This window comes from Bufo gargarizans, chromosome 5 (assembly GCF_014858855.1).
Source record: "Bufo gargarizans isolate SCDJY-AF-19 chromosome 5, ASM1485885v1, whole genome shotgun sequence".
Taxonomy (NCBI): domain Eukaryota; kingdom Metazoa; phylum Chordata; class Amphibia; order Anura; family Bufonidae; genus Bufo; species Bufo gargarizans.
The window spans coordinates 19,285,723-19,305,362 of NC_058084.1; the positions used below are offsets into that span (position 1 = coordinate 19,285,723).

At 51.8% G+C, this 19,640-nt stretch overlaps 1 protein-coding gene across 7 annotated transcripts in view; it reads right to left on the minus strand.

The window, feature by feature from the left end:
* TSNARE1 (t-SNARE domain containing 1) overlaps positions 1–19,640 on the minus strand; it is a 246,532-nt gene that overhangs the window by 117,008 nt on the left and 109,884 nt on the right. For all 7 annotated transcript variants that reach the window (XM_044294657.1, XM_044294656.1, XM_044294654.1 and 4 more), the window contains one exon: positions 6,482–6,643. In XM_044294657.1, coding sequence (XP_044150592.1) covers positions 6,482–6,643 — 162 coding nt within the window. The remainder of the gene's footprint in view (positions 1–6,481; positions 6,644–19,640) is intronic.

The window sequence follows — 19,640 nt, forward strand, 5'->3', positions numbered from 1 at the left end:
CTCCAGATATTGAAGAGGGAAGGTGACATCACTGAAATAAAAGCATCGCCCCGAGACGTTCTCAGCCTTTCATATTTCCCTTTGAAGTGGACAAGCTAAGAGGAAAAATGGTATCATCGTAGATTCAATTATGAAGTAGACTCCGGTGTGTGAACACGAACGCAGAGAATGTGTATATAATAATAATAATAATGCAGACACCCTGGTGTAAGGAAGCCATGAAAAATCACGTTTTTACTCCGGCCACTGGTGCAGCTTATATTACTTTGCTGTGTAGACTGGGATGGTGTCTGCAGAGTCAACTCATCACTAGAGGGCAGGGTCAGCAGAATCATCTCATCACTAGAGGGCAGGGTCAGCAGAATCATCTCATCACTAGAGGGCAGGGTCAGCAGGGTCATCTCATCACTAGAGGGCAGGGTCAGCAGAATCATCTCATCACTAGAGGGCAGGGTCAGCAGAATCATCTCATCACTAGAGGGCAGGGTCAGCAGAATCATCTCATCACTAGAGGGCAGGGTCAGCAGAATCATCTCATCACTAGAGGGCAGGGTCAGCAGAATCATCTCATCACTAGAGGGCAGGGTCAGCAGGGTCATCTCATCACTAGAGGGCAGGGTCAGCAGAATCATCTCATCACTAGAGGGCAGGGTCAGCAGAATCATCTCATCACTAGAGGGCAGGGTCAGCAGGGTCATCTCATCACTAGAGGGCAGGGTCAGCAGAATCATCTCATCACTAGAGGGCAGGGTCAGCAGAATCATCTCATCACTAGAGGGCAGGGTCAGCAGAATCCTCTCATCACTAGAGGGCAGGGTCAGCAGGGTCATCTCATCACTAGAGGGCAGGGTCAGCAGGGTCATCTCATCACTAGAGGGCAGGGTCATCAGAATCATCTCATCACTAGAGGGCAGGGTCAGCAGAATCATCTCATCACTAGAGGGCAGGGTCAGCAGAATCGTCTCATCACTAGAGGGCAGGGTCAGCGGGGTCATCTCATCACTAGAGGGCAGGGTCAGCAGAATCATCTCATCACTAGAGGGCAGGGTCAGCGGGGTCATCTCATCACTAGAGGGCAGGGTGAGCAGAATCATCTCATCACTAGAGGGCAGGGTCAGCGGGGTCATCTCATCACTAGAGGGCAGGGTCAGCGGGGTCATCTCATCACTAGAGGGAAGGGTCAGCGGGGTCATCTCATCACTAGAGGGCAGGGTCAGCAGAGTCATCTCATCACTAGAGGGCAGGGTCAGCGGGGTCATCTCATCACTAGAGGGCAGGGTCAGCGGGGTCATCTCATCACTAGAGGGCAGGGTCAGCAGAATCATCTCATCACTAGAGGGCAGGGTCAGCAGAATCATCTCATCACTAGAGGGCAGGGTCAGCAGAATCATCTCATCACTAGAGGGCAGGGTCAGCAGAATCCTCTCATCACTAGAGGGCAGGGTCAGCAGAATCATCTCATCACTAGAGGGCAGGGTCAGCAGAATCATCTCATCACTAGAGGGCCGGGTCAGCAGAATCCTCTCATCACTAGAGGGCAGGGTCAGCGGGGTCATCTCATCACTAGAGGGCAGGGTCAGCAGAATCATCTCATCACTAGAGGGCAGGGTCAGCAGGGTCATCTCATCACTAGAGGGCAGGGTCAGCAGAATCCTCTCATCACTAGAGGGCAGGGTCAGCAGATTCATCTCATCACTAGAGGGCAGGGTCAGCAGAATCATCTCATCACTAGAGGGCAGGGTCAGCGGGGTCATCTCATCACTAGAGGGCAGGGTCAGCGGGGTCATCTCATCACTAGAGGGCAGGGTCAGCGGGGTCATCTCATCACTAGAGGGCAGGGTCAGCGGGGTCATCTCATCACTAGAGGGCAGGGTCAGCGGGGTCATCTCATCACTAGAGGGCAGGGTCAGCGGGGTCATCTCATCACTAGAGGGCAGGGTCAGCGGGGTCATCTCATCACTAGAGGGCAGGGTCAGCGGGGTCATCTCATCACTAGAGGGCAGGGTCAGCGGGGTCATCTCATCACTAGAGGGCAGGGTCAGCGGGGTCATCTCATCACTAGAGGGCAGGGTCAGCAGAGTCATCCCATCACTAGAGGGCAGGGTCAGCAGAATCATCTCATCACTAGAGGGCAGGGTCAGCAGAATCCTCTCATCACTAGAGGGCAGGGTCAGCAGAATCCTCTCATCACTAGAGGGCAGGGTCAGCGGGGTCATCTCATCACTAGAGGGCAGGGTCAGCAGAATCATCTCATCACTAGAGGGCAGGGTCAGCGGGGTCATCTCATCACTAGAGGGCAGGGTCAGCAGAATCATCTCATCACTAGAGGGCAGGGTCAGCAGAGTCATCTCATCACAAGAGGGCAGGGTCAGCAGAATCATCTCATCACTAGAGGACAGGGTCAGCAGAATCATCTCATCACTAGAGGGCAGGGTCAGCAGAGTCATCTCATCACAAGAGGGCAGGGTCAGCAGAATCATCTTATCACTAGAGGGCAGGGTCAGCAGAATCCTCTCATCACTAGAGGGCAGGGTCAGCAGAATCATCTCATCACTAGAGGGCAGGGTCAGCAGAGTCATCTCATCACAAGAGGGCAGGGTCAGCAGAATCATCTCATCACTAGAGGGCAGGGTCAGCAGAATCATCTCATCACTAGAGGGCAGGGTCAGCAGAATCATCTCATCACTAGAGGGCAGGGTCAGCAGAATCATCTCATCATTAGAGGACAAAGCCATCTCGATGTCATATGAGTCACATCGAAAGTTGTAGAACTACCTGCAAACACATTGAAAAGAACAATAAAGCTCAGATTTAGACCAGTGGGAGACGGGAATCAGCTGAGGTCTTTGAGGTCTTCAGATCTTAGGAAAACAAATTATTCAGCCCCCACCGCCAGAAGAAGCAGGGATGCAGAAGAGAGGACCGCGCCTGAAAGAGATCGTCATCTGCAGGACGTCTTCAAGAGCCTCGCCGGTTGTATCTGGAGACTTGAAGGAACTCATATTCAGCTGGTTTCAAGAGGACTAATTTGTCTCCACTTGAGCTCAATGACACTGAATGGATCCAGCGACTCCCCGCAGATTCCTCTCACTACACGTCCTGAACACAACGCGTGAACCCATTATACAGATATCATCAGGTGCCCTCATTTACCTAGTTTTTGTCTGATTTGATGTAAAACTTCAAGGGGTTGTGCAGGATTACAAAGACACGGCTGCTCTCTTCAACAAACAGCGCCACCCCTGCACACAGATTGTGTCTGTCATTGCAGCTCCCCTCCACAGTTTTACATAAAAATACTTCCTTGGGGCAGCCATATTGGAGACACATACTCCTATTAATGACAGTGGGGTGTGCGCTTTATGGCAGGAAGTGATGGGGAACATGCCCCCGGGAGTGACGGGGAGCTGCATACAGAGCCTAATGTGTGTATATAGTGTTAGAGCGGCCATTAACTCGCTAACCCTCTAATGATGAGACGACTGCGCTCACTCTGTTCCAGTCTACACAGCAAAGCTGAATAAATTACAGGAAGTGGGCTGTTTAAGGGATGTTTGCTGATGCTGTTCTCATCGAGTTAATGCAGCAATCAGAGGTACAGTTAAATGCTGCTCTGCATGTGATTGAAGCACGAGACAAGATGAGGTATCATAATTGTGCATGCAGCTCTGGATGCAACTAGAGTGTAAGACATGATAAAATACTAGAAATGTACATGCAGCTGTGGATGTGATTGAAGCATCGGGCATAAAGTGATACAAGGATTGTGCATGTAGTTGTAAAAATAATAGACAAAATGCAGACCTACAACTGTGCATGCAGCTCTGGCTGTGAATGGAGCATAATGCATGATTCAATATCATAATTGTGCATAAAGCTGTGGATATTACAGGAGCATAAAACAATGTATAGAACCAGAATTGTGCATACAGCTCTGGATGTGAATGGAGTGTAAGACATGATAAAATAACAGAAATGTGCAAGTAGCTGTGGATGTGATAGAAGCATTGGGCATAATGCAATGCAAGAATTGTGCATGCAGCTCTGGCTGTGACTGGAGTATAAAATACCATGCATTCAGCTGAGGATGTGATTGGCGCATCGGGCATAATTCAGTACAAGAACTGTGCACATAGCTATATGATTGTATCATATATGATTCTACCATGAAACAAAACCAAATTGTGCATGCAGCTTTGGATGTGACTGGAGCATAAGACAAGATGTAACTTGAAGGTAAATGTGTAGACATATTGCAGCATGATGGGGTGGTAGACTGTGCACCACCTCTACCCAGTAGAACATGCCCGCATGCAGAGCCTTCCAGGGGGACACGGCTCAGGGGTCAGGGCTCCATTCCCGGCTCAGGCAGTATGCCAACACTCGTAGTATTTCCAGGTCATAGGGCATAGCTCAGACCGCAGACGCTCCAGTAACATTGACTGGACAATGAAATGAGTAATCAAATAATGTCAATGGCCCCTCGGAGGGACCCCGGGGGTCACAGAGCGCAGACCCAGCGCAGGACGCTTCCATTTCACAGGTCGGTATACTTCATCATCTTCATTTATTACAGCAGTCAGATATTACACCGCTCTCCCCGTCTGTGTGCACCGGTTAGCGGATCATTCCCTTTCCTCACTGGTTGCAGTATTAGAATGTATTGCCTCCTATGAGCCGAAGATATCACTTCACTAAGTCTTGCGAGACTTCGCATAATAATTTCAGAAATTAATTTCTACTGTAAAAAACTATTTGCAGAGTGGCTTGAGGCCACTCTGCACCTACGGGGCCCGGGCTTGAGGCCACTCTGCACCTACGGGGCCCGGGCTTGAGGCCACTCTGCACCTACGGGGCCCGGGCTTGAGGCCACTCTGCACCTACGGGGCCCGGGCTTGAGGCCACACTGCACCTACGGGGCCCAGGCTTGAGGCCACACTGCACCTACGGGGCCCAGGCTTGAGGCCACACTGCACCTACGGGGCCCAGGCTTGAGGCCACTGGGTTCAGACTGACTCATATTTCCAGTCTATTTTGCCCTCCATTCCTAGGTTTATAAGAGGGGACAGAGACACCGACACCGCCGCGCGGACACAGGCACCGCCGCGCGGACACAGGCACCGCCGCGCGGGCGCGGACACAGACACCGGCGCGGACAGACACCGGCGCGCGGGCGCGGACACAGACACGCGGGCGCGGGCACAGACACCGGGGCGCGGGCACAGACACCGGGGCGCGGGCACAGACACCGGGGCGCGGACAGAGACACCGGGGCGCGGACAGAGACACCGGGGCGCGGACAGAGACACCGGGGCGCGGACAGAGACACCGGGGCGCGGACAGAGACACCGGGGCGCGGACAGAGACACCGGGGCGCGGACAGAGACACCGGGGCGCGGACAGAGACACCGGGGCGCGGACAGAGACACCGGGGCGCGGACAGAGACACCGGGCGCGGACAGAGACACCGGCGCGCGGACAGAGACACCGGCGCGCGGACAGAGACACCGGTGCGCGGACAGAGACACCGGCGCGCGGACAGAGACACCGGCGCGCGGACAGAGACACCGGCGCGCGGACAGAGACACCGGCGCGCGGACAGAGACACCGGCGCGCGGACAGAGACACCGGCGAGCGGACAGAGACACCGGCGCGCGGACAGAGACACCGGCGCGCGGACAGAGACACCGGCGCGCGGACAGAGACACCGGCACCGTCGTGTGGACAGATTCAATCTAGTCTGTAGATTGAATTTGGGATTCTCCCAGGCTGTAAATCTCCTGATATTGCGGTTGTGACATCGGCGGCCAGAAAATGTCCTTGTGTCAAACCATGGCCTTTTTGTCAATGAAGAAGAAAAATGAGGTTGAACTTCATTTATCTGCACAGGTGGAGCGGGATGCGGTGCACCTACCCAGCACTAAGAGGACCAATAGAATGACGCCATCTGTGTGGATATACGTGATGTCATCTCAAGGAGAACGGATGGCAAATGCCTCATTCTGCCATGTCCACCACACAATAAGAAAAGAGCGGACATTAGATCCTACAGGGCTAGGTTTTTGGACACCTGGTCACCAATAGGCTCCTCTTTCAGCTCTTCCTGGCAATCTGTGACAGTAGGAACCCCTCTTACTGTGCAGGAACATCCCTCACTACTAACACCTCCATGGCCTGGGTTTCAGAAGCAAATATGGCCCTTGGTCTGGTGTTAGTGCAGTTATAATGTCATCAATGTCCCTTGTGCAAAAGAGAATATTTGCGTACGGCCGTAATGGAGGGGGGATGGGCACATCTCTGTACATCACACATCTCCAGTGCTGAGAAGAACAGACCTTCAGAGCCATGAATGACCAGCTCTCCCCACATTAGGCTGTGAATACACAGTGATGGCGGAGCCCAGTCCGCCTCCAGTACGCACTAGGATAGCAGCCAGATGACATACTCAGCTCTGTGCGTCACTGCAGTCGGCGGGTCATACCTCAATCTGCTTTATAGCCTCTTCCTTCTTACGGATCTGCTCAAGATCTTCATCTGTGATGTTAGACAAGTCCTGGCTTTGACCCTGGTGCTGCCACTGTTCATCACCACCATTAAAGATCTTCTCATCGTCCGCAATGTCAGAGAAGGGGGTCCGAGGACTCTATAGGAGTAAGAAGAAGAGGTGGGTTACCCAATGTCCGACAACCCAAGTGTACAAACCCCCAAGTCAAGTCCGGGATACTGTATGTAGATCATATCATGGACCTGCGAGCTCCGGTACGACTCGTCCTGGTGCCAGCAAATACACATCAGATGATATTGGATTGGGGTCCCTGAGAACAGAGGGTCCCCGAGTCCCCCTCCGAATGGTAGTGGACAGGTCAGTCTACTTCCCCGTTCACTTCTATGGATCTATTCTTAGATCCATTGAAGTGAATGAAACAGGAGTGACGTGCATGACCGATCCAGGGGCCCGAGGGTCCTAGCAGCTGGACCCCCTGTGGTGGGATATTTATCATCTATCCTGTGACCCCTTTAAGGCAGGTTCAAAGATCAACATGGGATAACATTTTATTTATATCTAATATTTCTCACAGCTGAGGATTTGCTACAACTGTATCCAGTCCTGAGCCAAGATACACTCAATGTACGCTGATACATTGTAACAAACCACCAGGACTGGAGAGAGACTCTTCAGCTCTGGACTGGATACAATTGTAGCGAACTATACACAGCAGCAGCACCAATCTGTCTTCTGTACTGATGATTTGCTACAATGTATCGGTGCAGGGGATCCGGGCTGTGTACCGCACTGAGGATGGGCCAGACTGGATACAACTGTAGCAAATCTTCATCTGTAATGAGGACAGTTGTTAACTAGTTGCAAACATTTTATTTATTTATTTAACTTCTAGATGTAAACAGCAAATGTTCCCAGCAAGCAGAGATGTTGAAAACGGTATTTGAAACACAAACCATACTAGAGCTAATCATTGTGGGATTTACCTAGGAATGGACCGGCCCTTTAAAACTGGGAGCTGCTGTAAAGAGTGGATGACGACACCCTACACGGGCGAGCATGACCGCGGCTAATGAGGAGGATTCCGGATCTGCCCTTTAACCCCTCCCAGCCTGGCATTTTTACCCCCGTCTTCAGAAGAGCCACATTGTGGCGCGCTCACACTGCAGACACCGGAGCGACTGGCATCGCCGAACCCATTGTACGACAAGAGAACATTTAAGCTAATTAAACAATTAAATCAGCGGGGACCTTTTAGCAGTTAATTCACACAAAGCCGCGATCCCCCCCCCCCCCCCCCCCCCCGTCCAAATTCTGCCTTAATTAATGGAGGCTTTGTGCTCTGTTTAAGCTGCCGCAGAGGAGCGCGGAAAATCGGATGAACCTCGACGAAAGACGCAGACACGAGGGAACGCCGCACAGCAGAGCCAAACAACATGGGGGGTCCAGAGCGTCCTACCCCTCAACGTGGTACATGAACGGTACTTAAGGGAATGGACAGGGTTAATTTTTTTTTTTTTTTTACAAAATGTCAAATGCAGTGAACAGAGTGCCCAACCAATGGCCAAAAAAGGGGGGGGGGGGGGGGGGGGGGGGGGGGTCGCCTTTCGGTTTTCAGCCGTGCGCAGTGCAGATCTTTAGTGGCTTAGGGATTACTTCCTTGCGAGCCGCCTGCTGAAGGCTGACCACTGCTAACTTGGTGCCCCCCATTTTGGTCATTGATATAAGGGGGGCACGGCCTCCAATCATTCAAGTCCAGCAGGAAGGCGGCAGTATCCCGAGAACTCCGGCTATCTGTTCGATACCGCCGGCAGAGAATGCCAGACAAAAACCACTGCGTGCCGGACCTCATTATAGTCCACGGGGTCCAGCAGGACGGCGGCAGTATCCCGAGAACTCCGGCTATCTGTTCGATACCGCCGGCAGAGAATGCCAGACAAAAACCGCTGCGTGCCGGACCTCATTATAGTCCACGGGGTCCAGCAGGACGGCGGCAGTATCCCGAGAACTCCGTCCGTTTGCTACCGGAACAGCTGGCCGTAGATCTCTGCCGCAGATGCTGTACAATGTGTACTGTGCGGTTTCCACATTTCTTGCTGCATTTTTCACGGTTTTTAAGAAAAAAATAAAAAATAATTTAAATTACGTCCCCCCTTATGTTAGCTATAAGTCTTTATGAAACGCAGTACAAACACGTTTTTTTTATTAATTTTTTTTACCCTTGAGAAACATTTTTGGGCTCCATGCCGTTTTTGCTAATTACAGCATTTCTCCCCTAATTTTCTTGCTTTTAATGTCTTTTTTTGCCTCCGTTAGAAAACACATACGAGTTTTTAATTTTGTTTTACCAAGACTTTATTAGAGGAACTGACAATGGGGGGAGGGGGGCAGACTCTCCTTTTTAAATACGGAAGGATCCCATAAAAAGCGTACTGCCCAGATTTACAAACGCGTCTGCATCTAGAATCGGTTTAAAATGTGGCGTAAATCGGAGGCGGCGTCGGTTTCTCCAATCTTTCGATTTATTCGTGGCCAGGGTTTTGTGGAAAAGGGAGCGCGGCCACGGATGAACTGCTCACCGAGGTCATCCCGGACACGGATGTGCGAATGAGGCCCCAAGGATGAGACTTGTAAACCCTTTTCTCACAGCGTTTCCATCCAGCGGTCACCATATGGCGCCGACATACTCCGCAGCGCTGCACAGACATCAGCATCACTCGCCGTCACAATCTAACATCTCGGACTGTGAGAGGAAACGCACACAAGGACAGGGAGCACATGCACAGTACACCTATGGGCGCGCGCTGCGCCGTACTGTAATGGTCTGAAGGACGCTCTGCTACGCATTAAGGAGACGGCACGCAGCGACCATTCCCATCACCTGTCCTCATAAAACATTTACTTATACACGAAAATAAAGACAAGGCTGTGGAGGTGACAAAAACATTACACTGTTCATCCTGAGCCCGCTGGTTCATGAACAGAATGCCAATATTGACACACAAGATGATCAATGTATGCACTGAATAGGGCAGGGTCTTGGAAAGCTGGGTAACGTCTTATCCTGCGTTCTGCAAACTGGGAGGAGCATGTGCCTCTGTTCATCCAGAGCTTCCTGCTCCATGAAGAGAATGTCAAAACTGCAGTGAAAACTGACACGCAGTAAAAAGCAGACAGAGTTGATGTGCAAAACAAGGCAGATTTAAATGTGGTCCTGGATCTCTGGAAAGCTGGGTGACAACCTCTACGGAGACCGTACTGGCCACAGTCATCCAGCATCTGCTCCGTATAAGTTAGATTGGATTGTATTCTTCCCAGATTCAATATCCTATCTGGGAGCGGCCTGTACCCACTGATGTTCATCCTGAGCTTCCTGGTACATGGACTGAATGCAAACACTACAGTCAAGACTGACACATAGGGAGAGAAAAGAGACTGTATTGGATGGTATATACTACATGTAGCTTCTGGGAAACCAGGTGAGGAGCCCTATGACCAATGTAATGCATATACCACATCATGTACAGGGGCCTGTACTCTGTTCAGCCTGAGCATTCTGGTTCACAAACAGAACTACAGTAAAAACTGACAGGTGGGAAATAAAACATTTTATCTGTAGAACAAGACAGATTTAAGTCACTCTGGGTCTCTGGAAAGATGGGTGACAACTCCTGTGAATGGCAATGGCATCCGCTTTCTGTTGCATCCTCCACAGTTTCCATCTGAAAGTGGCTTGCACCCTCTGTTCATCCAGGCTTCCTGGTTCATGAACAGAATGCCAAACTTACAGTAAAGACTGACAAGACCAGAGATAATAGATCTGATGGTATCTGCTATTCAGGGTCTCTGGAAAGCTGAGTGACCACCCCCTATGAGCTCTGAAACGGCTGCCAAAGTGCAATATTTTAAAAGGGGCCACTGCTCAAACAGGGCCTCCTGGTTCATGAACATAAAGCATGGCATGAGGAGAGAGATTAGATCTGATGGTATCTGTTATTCAAGGTCTCTGGAAAGCTGAGTGACCACCCACTGTAATGACTACCATTAATGGCTATAACTGTGATTTACTGAGAAGGGGCTGCACCCTCTGTTCATCCGGAGCTTCCTGGTTCAAGAACAGAATACCAACACTACAGTTCAGGACAGCAAATGCAGGTTTATATGCCAGAGTCTCTGGAAAGCTGAGTGCCGACCACTGTATTTGAATACGGGTGAAGGGCGCAGAGTACCTGCGCTCCAGGCAGTCATGTGACCGTCCGTTTATCAGTCGCCCAGAGCTAATAACTCATTATCTAAAATCCCACTGCGAGCCGCCGTGAAGCTGCTCTTTTGTTCTGGGAGGATTGCGGTCGCAGGCTGATTAGTCGCCGTCTTCACCGGTCGGGCAGCACAGATAAGCTCCGAGGCGTCCAGAGCCAGACACATGGCGGCCATGGCAGCAAGATGGAAGCCGCGTCCAAGGAAAGCAGCTTAGTGCCGTCCCAGCCCTCACTTATCTACCCAGGGAATGTCACATTCATTGCATTAGAATCCTCGAGCCTCCATTATTTATTATATCTGTAAGTGGGAAAGCTGGGTGACAACCCACATATATGCTGTAATGGTGGCCTTCGACTGCCACCCAGCTTTCCCAGACCCCTCAATGGCTTTCCTGGGGGGGGGTTCAGAGTAACCCTCTACAACTAGGTAAACATGTCGCTGAAGAATCTAGAAAGCTGGGTGACAACCCACATGACAGCTGTAACGGTCATCATCCTGCTTTCCTGGGCTCCTGACCGACACGTCTGACGAGATATTCAGGGATACAGGAGCAGGGAATGTAACACGGCATAGTCTGGTAGAAGACATTCCACAGTCTAGAAAGCTGAGTGACCATATGGTAACTGTAATGGTGGCCCTACTGGTTGTCACTCGGCTTTTCCACACTCCTGGAAGGCAGCACTGACTGGTTATACTGTGGAGGAAAGCTGGGTGGTCGCACTCATTGCCACCAAGCTTGCCCTCAGAGCAGAGCTAAGGAAGGGTAACCAACCCTGAGCACCATTGTGGCCGGGCCCCTGGGCAGTGTCACATGACCTATTTCTCTTTTTTTTTTACTACATCTCTTGAAAACCCTTGGAAGCACCTTATATTTCTTTTCAATGTGTCACAGCTACTCCACTTTGTCACCAATGTCCTACGCCCCTCTGTGGTAAATATAGTTCTGCTAACTTCCCAAGTCAGTCTCCTCCTCTCTGGCAGCTGTACATTAAGGTCTCAATAAGTTCTTAGTGGGACTCCTTCCCCCTCTAGAAGCTGCAAAAATAGTCCCCAAGTACCCCAATCTTAATACCCCTTGCGCTGGCGCATGATGCACCTAAGTTATGTGGAGGCGCCTCCACCACCAGCCTAAATCTACGCCAGCTCCTACGCCTTGAAAATGAGAAAGGCTGGCCGTCCCCTTGACCGTCCCCTTTTGTTTTAGACCTGGCGTGAGCAGGGAAAAGTCGCAGAATCGGACACTTATCCCCTTTGCTACCATAGCTGTGACATATATACACCAATGGCGTATATCTAATAATAAATGACTCCCATAGGCTAAAGTAAGTTCTGGAGTCAGCCTCCTTCCCCCTGTGTCAGCTGTGAAAGGAGTCCCAAACAAGTTCTCCAGTCTGTCTCTTTCCTCCTCTGGCAGTTGTAAAGGAAGTCTCCAATTCAGTCTTTCCCACACCTTTGGCAGCTACAAATACAGTCTCCTTCCCCATCTGGCAGCTTTAAATACAGTCTCCAGAAGTCTTCCTTCCCCCTCTGGCAGTCATAAACATAGTCTCCAGTAAGTTCCATGGTCAGTCTTCTTCCGACCACTAGCAGCCATATATGAAGTCCCCAGTAAGTTGCCAATCAGTGTCCTTCCCGCTCAGGCAGCTTTAAATACAGTCGCCAGTAAGTTTCCTGGTCAGTCTTCCTTCCCCATCTGGCAGTCACAAAAATAGTCTCCAGTAAATCCGTCTTCTTCATACCTCTGGCAGCCATATATGAAGTCCCCTGTAAGTTGCCAATCAGTCTCCTTCCCCCTCAGGCAGCTTTAAATACAGTCCCCAGTAAGCTCCCTGGTCAGTCTTCCTTCCCCATCTGGCAGTCACAAAAATAGTCTCCAGTAAGTCCGTCTTCTTCACACCTCTGGCAGCCATATATGAAGTCCCCTGTAAGAAGCTCCCTCTGGCAGCCATATACTGTATATAGTCCCTAGTTAGATTCTCCGCAGATACCTACCCCCAGAAGAGCCGGGGAAGGGGGGGGGGGGGGGGGAAGGACTGAATGTGTGTAGGAACAGTTCTTTCAGGATAAAAACAAGCAAGTAAGAGGGAAATAGAGAAGAAAAAACCCTGTAAGAACCATCGCTGCATTGAAAGGGAGACACGGTGTGTAGCAGACAATGTGGTAGACGGGGTGTGTTATCTCTGGGTGGTGTTCCCCTTTAAAAGAGAGACTGAGGAGACAAGTAGAGAACAGCCAGACTGTGCCTAGAGAAGCAGCATACGGTACAGGCCGAGTCACAGACGGCTTCCTTCCCACCTGTCCTCCAGCGCAGATAACCTTGCCGGTTTTGAGAGATTTACGGCGGCGTCCTCTCGTGCCGGGACCGATGCAATCACACAGAGAAGGCTACTGCAGACGAGGAGACGCGAGGATGGGGACACCTAAATCTTTTAGGAAGGTGAAACTGCATTTATTTTTAACTCGCACACAATATGTTAGGTTGAGGCCGATAATTCGGTGGCTGGCATTTTAAGAGACACTTTATCATGTAACCCAGAATTATATAGATGTAATTGCATCCATGCGCTGGAGCGGCATGGACTCCGGACCGGCGGCGGGTCTGCGAACGACTGTACAGTAATTTATCTTTATAACTCCATTTTTCTGATACAAACATTGTTACTCAATAATACATTTCTTGCTGCCTGGAGTCACCACTAGAGGGCCCTCTCTAAAGACCGATTCATTATTGAGTTCAGTGTATTACCAGTATGCAGCAAGCGCCCTCTAGTGGTAGAGGCAAGCAGGCAATGTTATCATGCAATTACAGTAGTCATCCACATGTATTATTACTTATGGCAAGCAGAAACAGCACCTCTCTGGTCCATGGCGGTGTCTGGTATTGCAGATCACCTCCATTCACGTGAACACCAGACACATCCAGATAATAGGAGAATTTTTCTAACCCTAGCTGGATAAAGGGGAGAGGCAGAGATGCGAGAGGCAGAGATGCGAGAGGCAGAGATGCGAGAGACAGAGATGCGAGAGACAGAGATGCGAGAGACAGAGATGCGAGAGACAGAGATGCGAGAGACAGAGATGATAAAGAGATGTAAGAGAGATGAGAAAGAAATTTCTGCGACTGAAAACCCAGTTCCATTCACCTGAATGGGGCTGTTTTGGCGGCAGGCACATAGATTTCTGCAAGTCGCATTCAGGTAAATGGAACTGGTTTTCAGTCGCAGAAATGTCTGCTGTGTGTGAATGCGCTGTAAGCCTGGTGAGGTCGTAGTGAGGAGGTCTGCTCGGAGGACAGTCACAGCGCTGCACTCTAAGCCTGGTGGGGCCGTAGTGAGGAGGTCTGCTCGGAGGAGCCGTCACAGCGCTGCACTCTAAGCCTGGTGGGGCCGTAGTGAGGAGGTCTGCTCGGAGGAGCCGTCACAGCGCTGCACTCTAAGCCTGGTGGGGGTCTTAGTGAGGAGGTCTGCTCGGAGGAGCCGTCACAGCGCTGCACTCTAAGCCTGGTGGGGGTCTTAGTGAGGAGGTCTGCTCAGAGGAGCCGTCACAGCGCTGCACTCTAAGCCTGGTGAGGTCGTAGTGAGGAGGTCTGCTCGGAGGAGCAGTCACAGCGCTGCACTCTAAGCCTGGTGGGGGTCTTAGTGAGGAGGTCTGCTCGGAGGAGCCGTCACAGCGCTGCACTCTAAGCCTGGTGGGGGTCTTAGTGAGGAGGTCTGCTCGGAGGAGACGTCACAGCGCTGCACTCTAAGCCTGGTGGGGGTCGTAGTGAGGAGGTCTGCTCGGAGGAGCCGTCACAGCGCTGCACTCTAAGCCTGGTGGGGGTCTTAGTGAGGAGGTCTGCTCGGAGGAGCCGTCACAGCGCTGCACTCTAAGCTTGGTGGGGGTCGTAGTGAGGTGGTCTGCTCGGAGGAGCCGTCACAGCGCTGCACTCTAAGCCTGGTGAGGTCGTAGTGAGGAGGTCTGCTCAGAGGAGCCGTCACAGCCTGCTAAGCCTGGTGGGGGTCTTAGTGAGGAGGTCTGCTCGGAGGAGCCGTCACAGCCTGCTAAGCCTGGTGGGGGTCGTAGTGAGGTGGTCTGCTCGGAGGAGCCGTCACAGCGCTGCACTCTAAGCCTGGTGAGGTCGTAGTGAGGAGGTCTGCTCAGAGGAGCCGTCACAGCCTGCTAAGCCTGGTGGGGGTCTTAGTGAGGAGGTCTGCTCGGAGGAGCCGTCACAGCGCTGCACTCTAAGCCTGGTGGGGGTCGTAGTGAGGAGGTCTGCTCGGAGGAGCCGTCACAGCGCTGCACTCTTAGCCTGGTGGGGCCGTAGCGAGGAGGTCTGCTCGGAGGAGCCGTCACAGCGCTGCACTCTAAGCCTGGTGGGGGTCTTAGTGAGGAGGTCTGCTCGGAGGAGCCGTCACAGCCTGCTAAGCCTGGTGGGGGTCTTAGTGAGGAGGTCTGCTCGGAGGAGCCGGTACAGCGCTGCACTCTAAGCCTGGTGGGGGTCTTAGTGAGGAGGTCTGCTCAGAGGAGCCGTCACAGCGCTGCACTCTAAGCCTGGTGGGGGTCTTAGTGAGGAGGTCTGCTCGGAGGAGCCGTCACAGCCTGCTCCTCGGCACAGCGCTGCACTCTAAGCCTGGTGAGGTCGTAGTGAGGAGGTCTGCTCGGAGGAGCCGGTACAGCCTGCTAAGCCTGGTGAGGTCGTAGTGAGGAGGTCTGCTCAGAGGAGCCGTCACAGCGCTGCACTCTAAGCCTGGTGAGGTCGTAGTGAGGAGGTCTGCTCGGAGGAGCCGTCACAGCGCTGCACTCTAAGCCTGGTGAGGTCGTAGTGAGGAGGTCTGCTCAGAGGAGCCGTCACAGCCTGCTAAGCCTGGTGGGGGTCTTAGTGAGGAGGTCTGCTCAGAGGAGCCGTCACAGCCTGCTAAGCCTGGTGGGGGTCTTAGTGAGGAGGTCTGCTCAGAGGAGCCGTCACAGCCTGCTAAGCCTGGTGGGGGTCTTAGTGAGGAGGTCTGCTCGGAGGAGCCGTCACAGCGCTGCACTCTAAGCCTGGTGGGGGTCTTAGTGAGGAGGTCTGCTCGGAGGAGCCGTCACAGCGCTGCACTCTAAGCCTGGTGGGGGTCGTAGTGAGGAGGTCTGCTCGGAGGAGCCGGTACAGCCTGTTCCTCGTCAGCATGTCACAGCGCTGCACTCTAAGCCTGGTGGGGGTCTTAGTGAGGAGGTCTGCTCGGAGGAGCCGTCACAGCGCTGCACTCTAAGCCTGGTGGGGGTCTTAGTGAGGAGGTCTGCTCGGAGGAGCCGGTACAGCGCTGCACTCTAAGCCTGGTGGGGGTCTTAGTGAGGAGGTCTGCTCGGAGGAGCCGGTACAGCGCTGCACTCTAAGCCTGGTGGGGGTCGTAGTGAGGAGGTCTGCTCGGAGGAGCCGGTACAGCCTGTTCCTCGTCAGCATGTCACAGCGCTGCACTCTCCGCTTCTACTCACGTCCTCCCGCACAAATTGCTCGCCTGCAAATGTAAAACTAAATGTCAGGCTTTATTTGTCTTTCTCATTCTCCTGACAGAGAGAAAGGACGGAAACTCTCTTACTTATCGCAGGGGCACTTAACAAAATGGACAGCAAAGTTTGAAAATGATGATTCTATTCTGAGGCATGGGGGAGGGGAGGAAAAATATAGAAAATCGTGGCTGGCCACGGGGAGCAGAGCCAGGAGCTGCTGCTCAATAATCACAGGCACGACCGCTGCAAGCACAAGAGGCAGTCCGGCTAATTAAGACCAGGAGAAGGGCAAAAATGCCTGCCTTAAAGGGGCTCCCCGCTATTTATCATCATGTGGATTTTAGATGCAACATTTTCCGCTGATCAATTATTACAGACATCCGAGCACCACGATACAGAGCTCCAAACCTCCTGCATTGAAACTGAATGCTAAACGTTGTGCTGCCCGGAGTCACCACTAGGGGAGCTCACTGTATACAGTCTGCAGAGAGCTGCCTCTAGTGGTGGCTGCAGGAACTCAGAATTGTATGATGCAATTATGTAGATGGATTTGGTGCCATTTCAGCCATCACTTAAACCCTGGGGTTGTGCACTTTGCTGGTAAAACCTGCATTACTGCAGTGTAGGCACAGATTGACTGTCTAGTGGCGCCTCTCTACATGTCCTATAACACCTCTACCCGCGTCCGGGTGAGCTGCTCCTCTGGGCACCAGGTGGAGGCGGCTCCAATGCATTTTCCTGGGGCATGGTGTACTATGCAGGATCCTGAAGAAGCTCCTGTCCTCTATACAGAGCATGATTCACACCTTCCACCAGCTACTTCTGACTCTCTATATGTAAGGACCACTCTTCTGATTAATCTTCTAATTTAGAGCTGCCATTTGGGGGCTTTTCAGCCAATTCTGATCAGAGTGTGATTACAAAGTGCATCTTTCGCTCTGTAGGACCCGTCCATTGGTATGAATGGACATAGTGTAATACATTGCTTCTCCTGTGGTGGCGCTGCTGGGTATCAGCTGATCACTGAGGATCCTAGCAGCAGGGCCCCTTGTGATGTGCTCATTTTATTGCTTATTGGTTCTATAGGTTTGTATAAGGGGTGCTCCACGAGTTTCGGGGATCTCTGCAGCTTGGCTGCACTAGGGCAGAACGCCTTCACTTAGGATTCAGAAACTCCTCTTTAGCGGGTCAGAGAATGATTCGCGTCCCCGGCTGCAATCGGCTCCGTGTACAGGGACGCCATTTTGATTCGCTGGTGTATTCATAGTCACGGCCCTGGGGAGAGGTGACGCCCCCCCCAACCTTACCATCGGAGTCCTTATATATAATGCATTTCTTTCATGGATTTATTTGTATCCACATTTCCTCTACGTGACGTCTTAAAGGGAACCTGTCACCAGGATTTTGGGTATAGAGCTGAGGCCATGGGTTGCTAGATCACCGCTAACACATCCGCATTACCCAGTCCCCATAGCTCTGTGTGCTTTTATTCTGTAGAAAAAACTATTTGATACATATGCAAATTAACATAAAAGAGTCATATCTTACTTGTGTGACCAGAGAAGAGTCATATTTTCAAGCTCTGACTCATCTCAGGTTAATTTGCATATGTATCAAATCGTTTTTTTTCCACAATAAAAGCACACAGAGCTATGGGGACTGGGTATTGCGGATGTGCTAGCGGCCATCTAGCAGCCCATGTCCTCAGCTCTATACACAAAATCCAGGTGACAGGTTCCCTTTAAGGTCACCGGGTTCTACAAGCGTCCATTGTATCATATCACATGGACAATCAAGGGTCTGCCAACAACAGGCGGATCACTACCAGTGATCAGCTTTATACCATGGAGGAACCGGTCGCCAAGTGTTCAGTCTCCCTGCAGCGCCTCCGCAGGGAAAGTGAAGCATTACATCCTACAGAAACAGCATGTAATAAGCCTCATAATATGGGTACTAAGCTAGGGACCCCCTCAATGTGTACTGTCAAATAAAGTGCACGGGACAAAAACAATATAAAAACTTGCCCCAATCTAATCCTGCTATCAATATATCCGTGAAACAGCTAATTTTCCTACACTGATACATTGCAACAAACCAGGCAGTTGTCAGATATTTTCATTTTTTTTCTTTTTTAAGATTTTAAATCACTGACAGCATGCAAAAATCTTGATGAGGAAGTAATGTAACAGAAATGGCTACCGGGCACCGCACAGAGAGGTGGCTACCGGGTACCGCACAGAGAGGTGGCTACCGGGCACCGCACAGAGAGGTGGCTACCGGGCACCGCACAGAGAGGTGGCTACCGGGTACCGCACAGAGAGGTGGCTACCGGGCACCGCACAGAGAGGTGGCTACCGGGCACCGCACAGAGAGGTGGCTACCGGGCACCGCACAGAGAGGTGGCTACCGGGCACCGCACAGAGAGGTGGCTACCGGGTACCGCACAGAGAGGTGGCTACCGGGCACCGCACAGAGAGGTGGCTACCGGGCACCGCACAGAGAGGTGGCTACCGGGTACCGCACAGAGAGGTGGCTACCGGGGCACCGCACAGAGAGGTGGCTACCGAGCACCGCACAGAGAGGTGGCTACCGGGCACCGCACAGAGAGGTGGCTACCGGGCACCGCACAGAGAGGTGGCTACCGGGCACCGCACAGAGAGGTGGCTACCGGGCACCGCACAGAGAGGTGGCTACCGGGCACCGCACAGAGAGGTGGCTACCGGGCACCGCACAGAGAGGTGGCTACCGGGCACCGCACAGAGAGGTGGCTACCGGGCACCGCACAGAGAGGTGGCTACCGGGCACCGCACAGAGAGGTGGCTACCAGTTTATGACTGTCACTTTAAGCTATTATCTTAATAAGACTGGACAATCCCTTTAAATGTCACTGCTGCCGCAAAGTATTGTAGGGAGACCAGGTCATTGATATCACGGACGCGGGAGCCTTGAGCGACCGGTGAACGTGCTGGAGAACCGTGGTGAGAAGTGGAGCAGGACCTCAGGTTCACCTCAGGCGTAGGGCAGTCACAAGAGATTTGGGGACTTTGACTAAAACGGTCCAGTGTAATTAAAGAGTCTCACCGGTCCCAGGAGAAATAATAATCCAGCAGATGCGACCGACACAAAGCGCCTCTGACCAGAAAATATACAACTTACGGTAGACGGACAAGGCGGAAATCAAAGGCAGAACAGATCTGAAGAGCAGGAGATTTTCAGGTTTAGCCCCTTTATTTATTTTTTTACCCAATAGATTTAAAACAAAAAATTTCAATAACTTTCCAGCACCTTAATATCTCAGAATGGCAAAAAAATAAAAATCAGAGCCCCTTGATGGCATCCATAAGCCTGCGCACACGTCACCAGTCACACAGTTTAGTGTCAAGATGCGGATTACAGAAAACAATGAGACTCT